Source organism: Aythya fuligula, chromosome 17 (genome assembly GCF_009819795.1).
Source record: "Aythya fuligula isolate bAytFul2 chromosome 17, bAytFul2.pri, whole genome shotgun sequence".
NCBI lineage: Eukaryota > Metazoa > Chordata > Aves > Anseriformes > Anatidae > Aythya > Aythya fuligula.
In genome coordinates, this window is record NC_045575.1 from 7,663,723 (window position 1) to 7,681,699 (window position 17,977).

The 17,977-nt window shown below is 38.6% G+C and overlaps 1 protein-coding gene across 8 annotated transcripts in view; it reads right to left on the reverse strand.

The window, feature by feature from the left end:
• Positions 1 to 17,977, reverse strand: part of CIT (citron rho-interacting serine/threonine kinase) — a 72,996-nt gene that overhangs the window by 43,067 nt on the left and 11,952 nt on the right. For 6 of the 8 annotated variants that reach the window (XM_032199346.1, XM_032199345.1, XM_032199344.1 and 3 more), the window contains exons 9-14: positions 14,512 to 14,692; positions 6,972 to 7,077; positions 5,951 to 6,094; positions 4,511 to 4,630; positions 911 to 1,081; positions 587 to 640 (exon numbers count right to left, since the gene is read on the reverse strand). In XM_032199346.1, coding sequence (XP_032055237.1) covers positions 587 to 640; positions 911 to 1,081; positions 4,511 to 4,630; positions 5,951 to 6,094; positions 6,972 to 7,077; positions 14,512 to 14,692 — 776 coding nt within the window. Of the gene's footprint in view, positions 1 to 586; positions 647 to 910; positions 1,082 to 4,510; positions 4,631 to 5,950; positions 6,095 to 6,971; positions 7,078 to 14,511; positions 14,693 to 15,162; positions 15,182 to 17,977 lie in introns of those variants that run through there. The other 2 variants (XM_032199347.1, XM_032199340.1) reach the window with 2 other exon arrangements.

Genomic DNA, 17,977 nt, shown 5'->3' on the forward strand with positions numbered 1-17,977 from the left:
GGGAAAGGCAAGTGGTAAAACCAAACAGAGAAAATTCTCTCGACTTATGATACCTTATTTATTTTAGTTCACTTTTTAAAAATCTTTGTTTCTCCCTATAAATTCCAATGCCCAAAACATCCCTTCGCAAATCCGCTCCCATTTTATTAACCTCTAGTTGTTTTCATATTTTTGTCACCAACTAGATTGTTCAATGTGACAGGCTATACTCAGCGTTATTTTTATTTTTGATTTTCTATTTTATTTTTTTTTTCTATTTCTATTTATTTTCTATTCATGAACAAAACTCTTATGTATCACAACGACAAATTCAGATTAAACATAATGGCCTGTCTTTGCCTTACTTGAGAGCACAACCCATCAAGCACAGGACACCAGAAAGGAGCTTTATATCAAATCAGTAATAATAATGAGCCACACCAAGAACAAAAACTCCAGAAAAAAAGGGGCTGTGGGTGTGTGTGCAGGGATAGCGGGGGGAGGATGTGAGGCTGTGAATGCCACTGGCTAATCAAAGACATTCTTCGTTTCTGTGCATAGTACAAAAGACCCAGGAAGCAAACTCCAGGACATTAAAGTAGCATACCTTCTCTAATTTGCAATACAACTCTCCTGCTTCATTTTTTCCTTGATCTTTAACCTGTAACTTAAATATAAAATATATAAAAGTCTCAGGAAAAGTTTTAGTGCCCTGGTTTTCTATCCAGGCATCACCTCATGCAAATTAAACACAAGCAGTTACACAAAGCATTAATTATGCTGTTTCAAGAGTAGAACCGAAAGACTTTCTGTATTAGTTGTGCAATGCCACACTAATCTTTAGAGAACTCGCATACAACTTGTGTGTGTAAAATAACACTAGAAAAGCAAGCAAGCATCAACCCCCCTCTCCCATGAAGCCTTAAACTACCTTTTGCAATTTGTTGTGACATTCAGTAGCTTTACGTTTAAATTCTTCAGCTGCCATTCGGGACTCTCTTAACTCCGACTCATAAAGATCACTACGCCTGCGAGCTGAAATCAGATCCTCTTCTAATTGATTCATCATCAGCCTCATTTCTTCTACTTGAGCTTGATATTCCTGTGGTTGTGGCAGAAGGGTAGGAAAAGGCATTGCATTTTATAGGCAACAGAAAATATATGGAACTGCACATCACAGAATGTACTATTTGCCTGATTGCAAACAAGAAGTCCATATAAAAACATGTAGAAGAAAAAGAAAAGTGTTAAATAAAACAATGAGAGCTAAATAAAAATAGTCATCGTGTTCTGGTTTGAGTCTTTCCATTTTCAAGCTAATACATCATAGAAGTTAAAAACACTGCCTTTTTGTGAGTGGCTTCACTATAGAAACACATACATATATCTTCATAAAAGTGATTAAAATTATTTATATTTCTGATCTGTGAAACAGAAACGTGCCCTTGAGTTGATGTCTCTACTAAAGGCACAGATACTCCCTCAAGATATATTTTCCTCAGGCTAATAACATGATAATTACCACAGATCTGCAGTGTTCGGATAAAAGAAAACAGGAGAAGCAGAGGAGTAGCAAGTATACTGTAGCTCCTAGCCATAAGTTATTTTCTCTTGACAGAGTTAAAGAGGAATGCATTGTTCTGTATGGGAAACAACCTAACTCAAATACTAAGAATTGTCTAAAAGATAATAAGTAAATAAATAAACACACATTTCCCATAGAAGGCATTTGTCTATATAGACAAAAATAATGATTTGCCATGCAGCACACTGCAAGAAAGGGCATTTGGATGGGGAAGGTGTGAGAAGAACGTTTGAACTGATCATCTCAGTTGCGACTGGGTACTCAAACTGACATGAGCTCATAAGATTTCTTCTTATGTCTTCATTGGAAACACAAGTCCAGTAAGTATACATTTTTATAAAACGACTGTATGCAAAAAGTATTTTTACAAAGCTAAGAACAAGTAGAAAATAAGCATATCAGGAGTTGGGGAAAAAAAAAAAGATTTTGAAGAACTGACAGTGGGGGAGTCCATCTTTCTTTCTATTTTAATATCTTACAATATTCCTGACTACCCCCATATTCAAAAGACTAATTGTCTCGTGACAAACTCAAGTTTGTCATCACTCCTTCCAGACAGCCAGCTGCCTTCAGATAGACGAGTGATTGCTTGAACACTGACCCTAATGTCAGCCTGTGATTCTCTAGCAACACAAGGACCTTACACTGCTGTTTAAAGAAGTTAGGCCTTTAACAGACAGCTTTACTGACCATTAAAGGGAGCGTGGCAGAAGGGAGTCTTAGGGTTCTAATCCCCAAACTGGCTCTGATTCACAAGGCAAACAGGAATTCTCTCTTTCCAGGCAGTCTCCCTATGGATGATCTTATTTTCTTGCTGGAAGCAATTAGAGCCTTTTTATATTAAATGAGCTCAAATACATTAGCTCAAAATTTGCTTCACACAATTACATTTGTGAATGAAAGAAGCAGAATAGCTTGAAGGAATACATGGTCTGCTCAGAAATCATTATTTGTGAAGACTCTTCCTAAAATACTCAACTTTTATATCATCAAACACTTGACCAAAGAATTACAAGTATGACTACAGTTGCCAATGTGAAAATTAGTGTTTGGGAAGTCAGGAAAACGGAAAGAGGAAAGCAGAGATAATAAGTAATATTTCAGTTTTTCTTGCTTCTTGATGTTTTCAAGACCATCTGTGAATAAATCTCATGGCCAGCTCAGAAAAACAGGCTACTTCACTCATTGAAGACAAAACGATACCTCTTGAATATGCATTTGTCTCAGTTTTAAAACCACAATAATGTATTTAAGCACTTACTAATGGACAGGCAAGGCTTAGGGCAACTACCTGAACCAAAACGAGTCACAGTAGCTACATATGAATGAGCAGACCATATGAATAGACCTTTCTAAAACTATAAAGGTTCTGACACGTTGTAAGTCGATCCATTTGTTCAGGTCTTCACCATGTAATGACCAGTTAACGCTGAGTTAAAAATAAATAAATAAATAAATAAATAGCCACAACACTCTTCAAGTATTCCAGTGAAGTTGAACCTACTGTCCTGCCCTGAAAATACCAAATGCTTAATTACTGCTTTTGAAGGTTCTGATATGCTCTGAGTTTTACTGGTTCTCAAGAGCTTGGGGTTTTCAACAGCAAAACTCTAAGGGACTCATCTATTTCACCTCCTATTTCCCCCAACATAAAAATAACGATCCATGTCTTTACTGGCCAAGATCCACCTGCCGTTATGAGTCAGCAAAAACATTTCTGCATATCTTGTTGTGGTGTTATTGCACACAGGTTTCAGATAGCTCACAAGATCCCCCAGATATGAAAGTCTACAACATATTACAGATCCATTTGTTGACCTAAGCAGCATTTTTATGTCATTATGAATCTTCACGAGATAAGTTAAAAGATTCTGGGACAAAATATTTGATTAAAAAGTACTTGCATTAGACTCATTTAACAAAGAAAAAAATATACTGCTCAACAAGCTATTGATATTTATGATTACCAAAAACCTTCAACATTTCAACATTTAAAGCAATTTTGCTAATGAAGCACCAGAACACAGAGTGATGAATTTAGATCCCTTGTATTACATAAAACAACCATCCAGAAGAATGCTGTAGAAGTCTTTGGAGGCCTGCTCCATCCAGCGGGTTGTTTTTGCATTTCATTACTTTTTACATAAGTGTTGCTCCTATCTGGAGAATTATTACCAAGGTTTCTGGGCTTCCTTGTCTCAAACCCTATGAAATTATTCTGTTAACATTTGTAAAGCGCTTTGAAGATGAAACCCAGCAGATAATTGCAAGAATTGTTTGAACTCCATAGCAAATTTCAATTTCGTTTTCTTAATATAATGTGTTAATTCACAAAACTGAATGGGTTCTGTCTTGTAGATTATTTTTAATCCTAAAAGTGTCCACGTCTGTCACCATATTTTCATTTAATTTTGACATTTTCTTCTTTATGAACAACACTACGGATTAATGAATTTTCACCCTTCTTCTGGTGGGATAAAATTATGAACACCTTTGCAAATGAATAGAGTTATGAAAGGCACAGTTAGACACCACAGATGCTATTTTGAAAGACTACTAATTAAGCATTTTAAATGGCCGGATAAGGAAAAAAATTCAAAGCTAGTTCAGTGCTTTCCAAGGTTACGATTTATGAAATCTATTGTTTTGAAATCTATACAGCTTGACCATTTAAAGCTGACAGTTCATTTCTAATGCAGCATACTAGTAAAGCATTTCAGCTTTCTCCTGAACTGCCTTTACAAAGTACCTTCAGGTTCAGGAAGAGAAAAACTGGAGGTTTAGAGTGTGTGCTTTCTTAAGTAGCTTCCCATTTTGTTTAAAACACATAGACTGGGAATCATTGCAGTCCACCAACATTCAATGCAATCCTGACAACAGAGCTAGAATGTGCCAAGAGTGCATATTTGTAGATAGCCACTCTGCTCCCCAAAGAAGCAGGTATACCTGTTCTTTGATCTCTTGCAGTTTTCGGCTCTGCTCTCTGATATCATGAAGTAGCTGTAGTGCCTTATCATCTTCCTGAGACACCTCCATCCGTGCCTGTTCCAGGCTTCGCTTTAAGCTCTGCAGAAAGTGAAATGTTCAAAATACAGTATTTTTTTTCAGATGGCTGTATAATAAAGACTTTTAACTATGAAAATTCCTCTTTGACCATAGAGAAGCGTTAAAAAAAGGCAGCAATGATGGAACCATAAAAAAATCGTGGCCAGCGTGTCTTTTATCTGGATAGAAGCAGCCCGTTTTATAAACAGCGTTTACTACACTGAAATCTTAGTTCAAATCTCTACTTCCTCACATCAGTTTAGAGACAGAAACCAAACAGAGATCATAAAAGGCATCTATTATTGACAGCATTTATCCATCTTTTATCCAGAACTATTAATTCACAACCTAGATACAATTCATCTTCATGTTACTAACAACCTTGTCCATTTTTCTTGTTACTGTTAAGTGAGTTAAATCCTTTAAATCATCGTTAAACTTTCACAAAGGACAGAATTGCTTCAATATCTCACCACATACTTTACCTGCAAATTTCAACAGACCAGTAGTCCTCCTAACAACTGTGGATTAATCTTCACCAGAAAGACATAAACTTAGTTTTATTTATTTACTTATTTGGCATAGGAAAGTCACTCAACCCAGTTTTAAGACATGCTTCCCAACAAACAAGCCCATCAGAAATGCTTCTCAATTCTCTGAAACAGTGCATTATCTGGATTTTTGTTCTTGCTAGGATTGAGGAAACAGACTAATAAATCCAACTTAAAATACAAAGACTATTAAATGGAATGAAAATACCCTCCCTGGAATCATGCCAGGACAACTGGGCAGACATTCCCACTCCTATGAAAAGTGCCAAATGATATTTGAAGACATGGTTTTAAAGCCTCATTTTTATATTGTATCTGAAAAATAGCAGCTGTCCTAGCATCATCCCTGACGTTATGCTGAGGAACTCGATCTGTCTGTACTCAGAATACCACGGCTTGAGGCAACACCTTCATTTCCTAATCATCTTATTTGCCCTTGAAGACGTCTGTCTAGGTAGTGATTAGGCCCCATCCTCTTCTGGCTAAGAAACCTGTAAGAAGCCAAACCCAAGTATGCTCTAGCACAGCTAGACAAAAAAAAAACACAGATATTTTCAGCAAGACCAGAACATTAGTTATTCCTGTACATTTTAAGCAAATAAGCATGAAACAGTTTGAATAAAATTATCAAACAAGCCTCTGCAAACAATTTAGCGCTCCATTTTCAACAGAGAGCCTCTTGCTTATCTTCTCTCCATCATGCACCCTGCTGAAACCATGATGGAAGAGAAAGACAAAGACCACCAGATTTCAGGCCTTCAGAGGGGAAAGGACTGATATAAGGGCTCACACTGCATTCTGTGATATATGTGGCCAGGTCCTGCTCCAGGAGGGATCGCTGGGTCTCAGAGGCTTTCAGTTCCACCTCCTTTTGGCTAAGTACAGCCTCCACCTCTGACACTCTCCGGTGCAACCGCGTCATTTCCTGCTCCATCTGCAATAAATATCAAGAGGTTATAAAGGGGTCTCCAAAAGCTTTGTTAACTGCTACTTTCAGAGCTCTGTTTGTCAGGAATTTGTCTCCAAGAGACCTCTAAGCTATATTTCTCCAAAAGGCGTTTAAATTCCAATACCATTGTCTCTGCTCCAGGAATGCACAGTTCTTCTTAAGGACAAGTAGTAAGTCTAAGTCACCCCATTCATTCAAGCTGCTTGTTCATATTCAGTCATTCTTCGAACCCCAGTTAGCAAAGAAGCCACAATCATTTTTCACCTGACTTGCAGAGATGGGTCACTTTAACCTTATCCCAAATCCATGCTGGACCAGGAGATGGTTTCCCCCCATCTCCTTGTCAGGAGCAAACGGTCAAATCCAGAACAGAGCAAGGAGAAAAGTAATTGAACTCTCATAAAAGTCTCAAACAAGCAGTGAGTTTCAAAAGACTCCACCAGGTTCCCTTTATTGGAGCACAGCAACTGTTACAAGATGTTCACCGTAACCAGTGACGTGACAGCAGTTATATAAGCAGAAGCTGATGAGTTAGGAAGAGAGAACCTCAGAACAGTGCTGCTGTAATTGTGCATATGATGAAGAGGAGGCACGGCCTGCAGGAAGCAGCAGTCGTCTGTGTCACGCTGAGAAATGGACTGTTTAAAATCCAGAGCCTCTTCTTGTTAAGATAAAAGGATCTAGAGCAACAGCATGGCCTAAATTCATCTCCCTTCGTATTGGACAGGAAGCCACCTCACTGAAGGAAAAGCACTTTGCCCACCACGAATCTGGATGATCAGCAGCATCTGACAGATCCCTGGACATACAGTGGTTGCAGATTCCTTGAGCAATGGAGACGGTCAACTGCATAAATAAATACCTTGTGACACTTGTCCTGTGCGTCTTGGAGTTCTTTGCTCTTGAGAAGAAGTTTCTTTTCCATGGAGCTGACCTTGACTGGAGAGTCCACACTTGAAAAAACAGATCTAAAAGAGCAAAGCCAAACAGCACATGAATATAGGCAAAAGGTGAAGAAATCTGCATCTATGCAGCCTTGGTAAAGTCATCGGACACTTACACAACAGTTAGAAGAATGGTGCAGCAACCACATGCTAACAGCTGTCATTTCAGATCAAATATACCATAAAACCTGATGATACTATATCATTATTAAATAATCCATGCATACTTTAGTTAAATATTAATATTTTCCATCAGTGACTTATGTTAGAGCACTAAACAATAAATCAGAGCCACATTTTTGCATAACTCTTGTACAGATTCGTAAGTGTAACAGAAAAAGCTTTATGGTCAATTTAACCATTTTGGAAGGATAACGTTTTCAGAGTAGTGCTAATTTTTTGTACATCATTGTTAAACAGAATTTTAAAACTATAATTAAAATATGAGAGCCCTAGAAATTTTGTGTCACAATCTGCACCATAAGGAGAATTTCATATCCTTAATTACCTTCCACAACTCAAAATAGAAGTAAAACTTTCCCAACCTAATTCATATTATCCCTATGAACTCAGTCAATATCAATGATTAGTCACACTGCAGAACTTCAGAGTTCCACGTAAGTCTTGTTTGTTTGTTTGTTTGTTTTTCTTTTTTCCCATGAGACACAACTTGCTCAAAACAAGTTGACTCCAGAAAACAGGGAAAAATATTTACACTTTCTTAAGCTTCCTATCTACATTTAGGAAGATGACCCTTTCTGTTAGTCTAAATTCATTCTAGAAAAGGAAAGGAAGCCCCTCAATGTTGTGGAACATATTTAATGATTTGCAGTCTTAAATATGTACATTTTAGCAAAAAAAAAAAAGAAAAAGAAAGTACACACATCAAAACATAACTTCAAAAATCATATTTTGCCTCGCATAAAGTGATTCAAACTAGATACTGAAGCAGTTAATGATGGAACCAGCGTTAACTAATGTGTAAAAACACAGAAGTACAATGAAGGTGCTAATAAAAGATCATACAGTCTGCCCACACATTGCTTTCTGCTTCTCCTGGCCATAGTTTGGTATGCAGCCAGTTATCCCCACGGAGAAAAATGAGCTTTGAGCAGCTCTCTGCATATAGCCACACACCCACACACAGCAGCAGTCTCTTCTTAACACCAAGGAAAGTTTGATTCCATCACCACCATTTTCTGAGAAAAAATCCGTTCCTAAATCCAAATATATATGCAGCATAGTCACAAAAAAATTGATTTTTATGAAAATGGCAAACCAACATGTATGTATCAAAAATAGATCTTCACTACCACCACCTTAAGTTGTCAATAGGAAACACAGCTTTGATATTAGCAAACAAATACATCAAAATGCGCCAACGGTGCCTTGAAAGTTCTAATCTTAATCATTTCTTCAGAAACCTAGTGTGGAAAAACTTAAAAGAAAAAGTCCTGCATGTCAGGACTGATACGGTCAGGACTTAGTAAAAAACAAAAGTTAGAAGTGAAAGCTTTAGTAAAGCATTCCTTTAGACCTGGTGCAATCAGTCCGATCTGTCAGATTATCATATTTAAAAATCAATTTATAAAGCGTGTCTATACTCCTACAGAGAAAAGGCAACCATCTGAGAAAGTTGCATATTAAAACCCTTAACAGCTGGGTGTACAAACAAGGCTAAAAATGAATAGTTGATAAAAGCAGTCTAAAAATACAAATTAAAGCTCACATTAACTAAAAAAGACACTAAGGAATCTGCTTTAAAATGTAAATCAAATATATGTAAATAGCTGCAAATGTATATTGAGACAAGTCTGGAAATCTTTTGATAACTAAAAGTTAGCTTTACAGGCCTGAACTGTACTGGCTAAAGCAAACTTTGTTTTCAAAGAATCATAGTTTCAACACCAGGCACCACCTTTTTATTTTTTTTCAAATCTGAGAGATTACCTAAGAAAACTCTAGTCAGTATTCACAAAACTGATTTTATTTGTTGTTTCTATTTTACCTTCCCAAAGGGGCCCATTTTATTTGTTATTTTCCCTTATTTATTTTATTTGTTATTAAAGCAATCAAAACATAATAGTGCAGGCACCATTTTGCATTTCAAAAATATCTTCTAACCAGCCAGCATAAAGCCCCAATGTGCACTGCAGCCCAGGAAGTACCGGGACAGATTCAGACAAGAAGACCCAGAGCTCGCTCAGCAAAGACACGATGCTCAGTCGCAAGGGATGGCTTTGGGACAGGATGGCACGCAGCAGAATCGCGCTGACCGAAGTTTGAATTTCATGAGGTGACTCTAGAGGGAGCTGCTCCTCAGGGCTGGTGTCAGGAAGGAAGGAGAAGGATACAGACTAGGACTACAGTCTTTCCTTGTCACTCCTGTCTAAAGAGGGGAAGAAATTCCCTTAAAAATACACATCCTAGTAACACAACCGTTTTCCTGCCATGGAAACTAGTATATCTTACCCCCAAGAGCAGCTGATTTCAGTTAGCATTGGACACGCTGCTTTTCAGAGATAGCCTTCCCCAGTAATACTTTTCTTTGTACAAATTACATTGGAACGACTTCATGAACATCCACATAATCTTCAAAGTATCAGAAAGGGGACAGAGAGAGGAAATCAAGAGAAATGGAAGAGTGATTAAATTAATAAGCCTTGTCATGGTGATATAAGCTCTCAACACAGCATGACAAGGTGGAAAATGCCCACCTTGCTGGGGCACTTACGTTCTTCCTCAGTCAGCAGCAACTTCAAAATTAAACGCAAAGTCCAACATCAAAAGCCATGTTGGAAAGCTATCATCTAGGTTGGTACCGTCTCAGAGTATTTCATTTAATTAACTGCTACATCTGGATCAATTATTTTAGCACAACAGAGCAGTTTCTGCTGTTTCCTCCGAAGTGTGAAAAATAGATTAACAAAAGGTAACCAGCATACATCAACAAGAACATTGCAATAGAAGATGGAAGAAAAAAAAAAAAGTCTATAGTACCAAGTGCTGATAGCGCTGGCTGTGCCAATTTACTTTCAAAGGAAGCACTGCCCACACGTCTAAAAAAACAAGTTAACTTACAGCTGATTATCTAGCGATTTCACAGCTAGATCAGCAACAGCCTCAACCATCAGAGCTATCAGAAATGGTGCTAGTTGTGTAAAAGCGCCTCCAGTCTTAACATGGCTGAGGAGAAAAACATCGGTATGGGAAAAGCTATAGGATGATTCTGGGGCATGGAACTCTCTTGAGCCTCTCCTGTACATCTTACCTCTTACCTTCCTTTGTTCTTTTATGCCCCTCTCAAGCAACCAGCTCACCTGTGCTTCTTCCTGCTCACAATGATTGACACCATCTGTCCTAATCCTGGCCCCCACACAGCATGCCTATAATCTCATCCCCCATCCCTCATGCTCTATTCTTTTTAGCATTATACTCATCTGTACCTTCCGCCCCCTCGTAAATGCTTGCTCAGGCCTAAAAAAAACAACCAAAACCAAACAGTGATACCATCAATCTGTGAATAGAGCAAGCTGAAGCAAAGCATATTTTCGGTTTGCTCGTCCTCTGTTTCCTCTCTAATCTATCTTTGGTGAAAGAGTTTACCAGAACCTACAAACTGTTGGATGAAATCAGTGATCTTTCCTTTTGGAGAAATGGCCTCATTTTAACTCTCAGTATCTGGTAACGATGATCATGAATCCACTTCAAATCTTAAATAATTTTTAAAATCTTGAAAAATGCCACTTCTTATGATTCTACAGAAAAGATCTGGGCCATCTACCGTAGCCTTACAGACCACTTACAAGAAATATTAAGATTATATTTATTCTGTGCTGAAAGATAATTTTGAAAAGTAAAAACCCTTATCAGCAACTGAGCTGGGGTACTAGTCCCACTTCTGGCTGTGCCTATTAATATCTCTGAGTTCTGGTATTAACCTAATTTTTGTATCATAAGTAGTCAGGGCCCTTCAGTTCTTTACTCCACATAAGAGACAAGAGAGAAAGGCAAAATTTTACATCATAAACTACTTTTTGTTAGAGTTTTATTATTGTATATTTGGTTAGTCCTATTTTTTATATGCCTTAGGGCTTCTGCTAGTCACCTGCAGGGGACAAGAATAATTTTCTTTCACCACCTGATGCATAACTCTAGCATCTAATGGTTTTTCTCACTTGTTCTAAGTGCTGGAGATCAGCTACAGTTAGGGACAGGAAATGAGGTGGGGCCAGCTTTTAATGGAATTAAACTCTCAGTTGCCTGTTATCTTGTCACAGTCACATGCTCGCAGCCAAACCAGCAGCCAGACAAGTATTTCTCTCCCAGATCAAGAATTCTGAGGCCATGATGGGAGGAGTTAGTTGGATAGATCCCCTGCAGACTGATCCCACTTAGAATCATACTGGAGATTTATTTAACCAACGCTCCACTAGAACAGGAACTTATGGCATAAGCTATGCCCTTGTTTTCATAGAATGGTTTGGGTTAGAAGGGACCTTGAAGATCATGTTACTCCAACCCCGGCCATGGGCAGGGACACCTCCCACCACACCAGGTTGCCCAAAGCCCCATCCAAGGGAGCCTTGGGCACCTCCAGGGATGGGGCATCCACAGCTTCTCTGGGCAGCCTGTGCCAGTGCCTCAGTTTAAAGCCATTCCCCCTTGTCCAATCACTGCACTCCCTGACAAAGAGCCCCTCCCCAGCTTTCCTGTAGCCCCCTTTAGGAACTACAAAGTTTCTGTAAGGTGTTGGAAAATCATGATTTCCCTTGATTGCTTCCTATGACCCATTATTGTTGTGCCTTTTGCTCTTCTGTTTGCTCTCACATTTGTCATAGGGCCACAAATTCTTCCTAGAACTCTTGGTATGGGACAACACACCAAATATTATCATTCGGTAGACCCTTCTAAACTACACGGTGACTATGTCATTTCTGTCAATAGGTCTAAGTGACTTAAGGTGAACCCTTCTAACACTAAGTGGTTAGGAGAAAGAAGATTATGGGAAATGAGAACGTTTTATGCTTCTGTCCGGTTTTTTGAACTGTCCTTTCCCAAAAGGAATTGAAATTCCTACCTCTACTGCAGCTTCTTACTATCCAATGAACAGGGTTTAACCCAAAACTTGGCTTCACAGGTTTTAAATTATGAGCAAGGAAAGTTTCAAGGACCTTGTTAACGACACCCTGCAGTTGCCTGGCCTAACTGTGAGCAGCACTAGAGGCATTAGTTGTCATGCTGCAGACACAGGAAAACAGATCTGCATCACTTAGCAACCATAAGGGATAGACTTTTCAAGGAAAGGTTTTAAAAAGAAAAGATGTGCACAGATAAACTTGATGACTTAGGACTTTGCAGAGAAAGCATCCCAGGATTCACAACAGATAAGCCTGACCTCCATTTACTGCTTTGTTCCCCATCAAGAATGTGATTTTCATGATAGTGTGGACAGAAACAATACTGTAATTTCCTCAGTAAAACACATACCCAAACAATATCTTCTAAGTATGAAGTTATCTTTACCTCCCAGGGTTGCAGCGATACTGAGAATAAACTAGTCACTGCATTATTTAAATACAGACATATGCAAGTCTATGTATATTCTTTGCCACACTTAAATCGCGTTCTTAGAACATCGAAGTATTTACACCTTTTGACATAAAAACAAATTTATCAAGATTGTATTTAAAAAAAAAAAGAAAAAGAAACCACTAAGATCTACTCCTATCAAAGTCATTTTGGAGGAAATTAAGTACATTAATTTTAGCTCAGGAAAGACCAGGCCACACGAAGAAGAAATTTGACTTCAGTCATAATTTCGCCAGAACACATTAATCTCAATATTCTTTTGCTGTAGCCCTTCTATCTATTGCCAAAATCCAAATATAACTCCAATATGCATCTTCGGTACTAGGTCCCCTAAGAAAACGTATCAGTCAATTTGCTACTCCTCTTTTAGTTTTCAGCCTTCAACCTCCAGCACAGTTACACCACTGTTCATGAGACTTTACCTCGGGCTCCTCTCCAGTTGCAGTCCTGGACCCCGTTACATACACGTTTTTACCATACATGTGTGTTCATTGAGCCTCTTCTGACTGATACATGAATGGTCTAGCCTTGATAGATGGATTGCAGAACCCCAGGCAGAAAAGATAACACCATAAGTTATTTCACTTGTAAATCACCGTAGATTTTAACCCTAGGTATCACAGATACAACATTCAATTTTCCTAATTCTGCTGACAATATTAGATCATTTCACCAAAACAATACTTTTTTGGTTGCTACATCCTCTCCCTTCCTTCCTCATTTATCGTAAAAGCAACTCTACTGAAGAGGGACAGCCAAAGACTCCCATTTTATTACTGGCATAACCATCATATAACCTTGATTCACGGTGTGGGCAAGATCAAAGATGTCAACAGTGTCACCAGATTTGGTTGCACACTTCCCCTAGAAGCAACTATCACAACCAATACGATAGGAAAATGAAAACTCAGTTAAGACAGATCAACAACAAAGTCCCTTATGGGAACTAACTAGCAGCAACGAACGATGGTTAACACGAAAACACAGCACAGCGCCTTAGTGCATCGAGTCACTAACCCAGCTAAAGACATCGCATCCCTGAGAGGCCTCTCGGTACTGAGGGAAGGACTTCTCAACTTAACATACTGCACTAATACTTTTTCAATAGCTCTATCATCAGGAACTAACCACCCGCCACACCAAATGGTTTATATCACACTATTTATATTCTTCTTTTTCCTGACTCTATTCTCTATGAAATCACATTTTCTTTTGATTGAAAACCTTTTCTTCTGCATCTTTACCCCTTTCCACAAATATAAACCCTGCATGCTTCACCCGAATCTACAGTCTCTTAACACACAGTGCAGCTCTATCCAATCTTCATATTTAACTCAACACAGTCAGCTGCCGTGGAGCTCTTGTTCCCTGACCCACCACCGCACATTCCCAGATCAGGGGAGCTCCATTTCTGTGTATCACTGATTCAGCCTTACATATCCCCAGCACTGAGGTGCCCACTTTCTGACCCAATAAAATGCCCTCCCCGCTTTTCCATCTTCAAACTCTTTAGGTATTTTCCTTCTTTCAGAGATCTGCAATACCAGTAATGCAATCACCTACTGCTCCCTGGTTAATAGCAGCAACTAATTCAAAGTATTTGAAAAACAATTTTAACAATAACTGTTCTAGAATCAATCCTTCAATTCCTTTCCCTTTCCCTCACCCCAGAAATAATCACAGAACGGAACGACATGCACAACACACAGCAGCAACAGATAAAGCCAGAATCTGGCACCTTCCCTAAAGCACAGCGCAGGCCAGTTAAAACAGCTTTTTTCCCCCCCACACACAACATCCTCACTGTAACAAGCCTTCGTATTTTTCCAGTGGTCATATGCACCTAAGCAATAATTTCCTACTTACTCTGATCTGAGGGCTCCCAATGCCTTGATGAATGAAAACCCCACAAATGGCAAATCTTCACCCGAGAAACCTGCCGGGTTCAACTGGCGCGCAGAGGATAAAACCCGCGAATTCTTCTCTGGTTCATCAAAATTTGAGGTGTCATCATCAGACTTGAGAGTAGGAACGAAGGGGGGAGGAGCTGGTGAAAAAAGCAAGGAGAAAAGACAAAATTCAGCTACAGTTCACTCTGCAACAGTCCCACTCATTCAGTGCTCGCAATGGCACTGCAGCTCCTGCTTTTAATCTTGCTAACACAAGCAGACTGAGCTGCTGCTCTCAAATCGTATTACAGCAACAAGAGATTAACCCTTCCGCTACCAACATGGCTTCCACTCTGCAGGCAGAGTATCTTCTACACTTATTAAGCTGGGTTTTAGGTTTGGGACTTCAGGTTGGTATTTTCTTGTGGATTTTTTTTTCATTTTGTTTTCCCAAACATACACTGAATCAAATCAAAACACCAGGCTAATGAAATCATTACTGCAATATAGCTAGAAGTCATTCAATTCCGATTCATCTAGAAAATGTCTCCAGCCTATCCATTTAATGAAGACTCTATATGAGAACGTAGCCTGAGCTTTTGCTAGTTAGATAAGGGATAATATCTACCCTTTAATATGCCAAGAATCTCCCCAGCATGGGCTTCTAAGCAGCAGTAAACTAGTCTTTCTCCTGGAAGCTTTTAATAAATTACAGCTACCGAAATCTGATTAGTCTTTAAGAAGAGAAGAAATATCAGCAAGATTTTATTTATCCAGAAGAGCTTGCTAAAGATCTGGAACTCTTGTTGGGACACCACTGCAGTCTGGCTCTGATACAATCAGCTCAGAAGAGAGGTATATATAGCTGGAATTACAATGTATTTTCTACTACAGTTTCTAAATTGGTACAATTTAACTTGCTAAGCAGCTGCTGGATTTCAGCTGATTTTCTAACATTTACCTCAGTTTAATTAACCAAGGGAACAAAAGGACAAGTAATTCTCATTGATGTGCAGCACCCCAGCTACCTGCTGGCTTGGCTACGTGTGTGAAAGGAATGAATGCAAAAGCCTGCTGTGCAATTCCTACCTCACTAAATCACATTTTCTTTTTTTTCTTTTTATTTCATCACTCAGGTCCTCACTCACTGCAAATCCACTAATCTCTTTTTTTGCTCTATGAAGGAGACAGCTCTTCAGTCCGTAACTAGAACACAGCCCATTGTCACAAGCTGATGGAAGTGTAGTGTGCTAAAACCGTTACCATGGATCCAGTATAGATCTCCTGTAGCTGAAGGGCTGATGAGAATTGAAGAACCGGGAACAAACATTACAACCCCTGCAGTGCAGGCTCCCTGCTCCTCACTCTCTGCATGCTCTGAGTTTAACCCTACCTGCCTGCATTCGTGACAGATGCTGATGCTTATCTGACTGACACAGGCAGAATGAGTCACGGCTGGAGCTTGCTAGCTCCCTCTAGGTTGCCAAAGCCTTTCACAGCCTGCTTTTTAACTCTTAATTCTCTAGACAAACCTATGCTTAAACTACCCACCAGACCAGTATTAATAGCCAAAAAAATCCGTCTCTGTAAACTGCCAAATCACAACTGCACACGCATGCTTCGTTAGCAGCTCCCCGAGGAGCCATTCTGACGCTGCCGCCGAGCAGGGACGAGAGAAGGAATTCCATGAAGCCGATAGGATGCTGCTCACGTACAGTAGTTCCAAGCACATCAGAATGAGATAAATGGGGGAAAATATACAAATTTAAAAGGTTCAGCAGTAAGCACTTTTACTTACTGGCCCCAGAACATTTAGATTTTCTGTCAATATCATGCATTTATTAAGTTCTGCTATTTTATTGGTTACAATGTGTATTTAGATCCAGTATAATACTAACATCTATGTATTGTAAACATATTTTTGGAACATAGATTGTTTACTAGGATCTTTTTTTTAAATTCACTTAATGTCAGGACAACATCAAGCTACTCTTTCATATGCTCTTTATTAAAAAGATGGAAGCAACATAACACAATTCATAAGTATATCATCTTTAATGCAGATATAAGCCCAAAGTTACAGTTAATTCATAGCAGAGGAGGATAATTACAGGAATTAATATTTTTTAGTTTAGCACCTCTGTTTAAAGAACTTTGCACATCCTCTCAGAGGAAGGGGTTGACATGAGGTTTTTAGTGTTGTCTTTGAAGACAGATTGAGTTGATGAAGCAACGTAATTGAGAAAACAGCAAACTATTCCCTTCATTTGGGGAAATCTAGAATCTTTCTTAAAGAGGTAGCAAAAACCAATATAGCCATGTTTTTATAATGGTATAACATCCCTGTTATATACTCCTCAGATTCTGACAGTTAACTTCAACTTATAAAGAGAGATCTAGTGTCTTCCTTCTCACCAGAAGGTAGCTAAGGAGCACTAAAGAGTCATCTTCAAGCCATTACAATTAAAAAGAAAGTCTTTCTTCTTACCAAGAATAAGAATACCTAGCCAAATTACATGCATAAAAATATACAATTTAAATATGCCTATGATCAGCACGCAGATAAAAAGATAAAATAGATTCAATAGGGGAACAATGGATGCAAAAATGAAAAACTGAATGTGAGGCAGACTAAACCCTTGGGGCTGGTGGGTATCTCATTTAAAGAGCACAGAATTTTACACTACGGTTTCTTGTAATGTTTAATAGATGGGCACAAATAAGAGGAATTTTGAACACTATTTTGAAAAATATTGAAAATGCATTTGCTCTCTATTTTACATTCACTGAAATTCTATGACTGACAGTCCATAAACTGCAACTTTGCAGTATAACCTTGTTACAATACTTTTATCAAGAAACAGTAGTGACTAACGAAAAAAAAAATAGAACAGTCATTAAAAAAAGGGGAGAAGCAAAAAAAAAAAAAACACCTCAAGATGTTAAGTCATTCTGAACCGTCAACAGTGATTGAAATCAAGATTCAGAGCTTCTTCCGAAGTTTCAGGACACTGGAGAAAACCCACTTAGGAATCAGAGGGAATATGTTTATGGGAAAAAATGCTAGGTCCATTCTGTCTGATTACTTGGTAGCTTCTTCTTAGTCCGTTATTCCTAAGACTAAGAAGTCCTCCACCTGATGTCCAAAATGCCTACAGAATAAACAGAGGAGTCTTGTAAAAGCAAGCTAATATGGATATCAATTTGGTTCTCAATGAGGGTCACATGGTGACACAATCTCTAGCCAATCTCTAATAATCCATTATTATTTCTTGCTTAGAATCACAGGACTCACACAGTTATTGTATTTTTGGAACAAGAATGAATGCAAATGGATAGATGTGCTTATCAGTTCCTTCTTTAAAAGGAAGAATCCTTCAGCAGAGGTCAAGATAAGCCTAAAAGAACTAAATGCTAAAACCACACCATCACATCTGACAAGG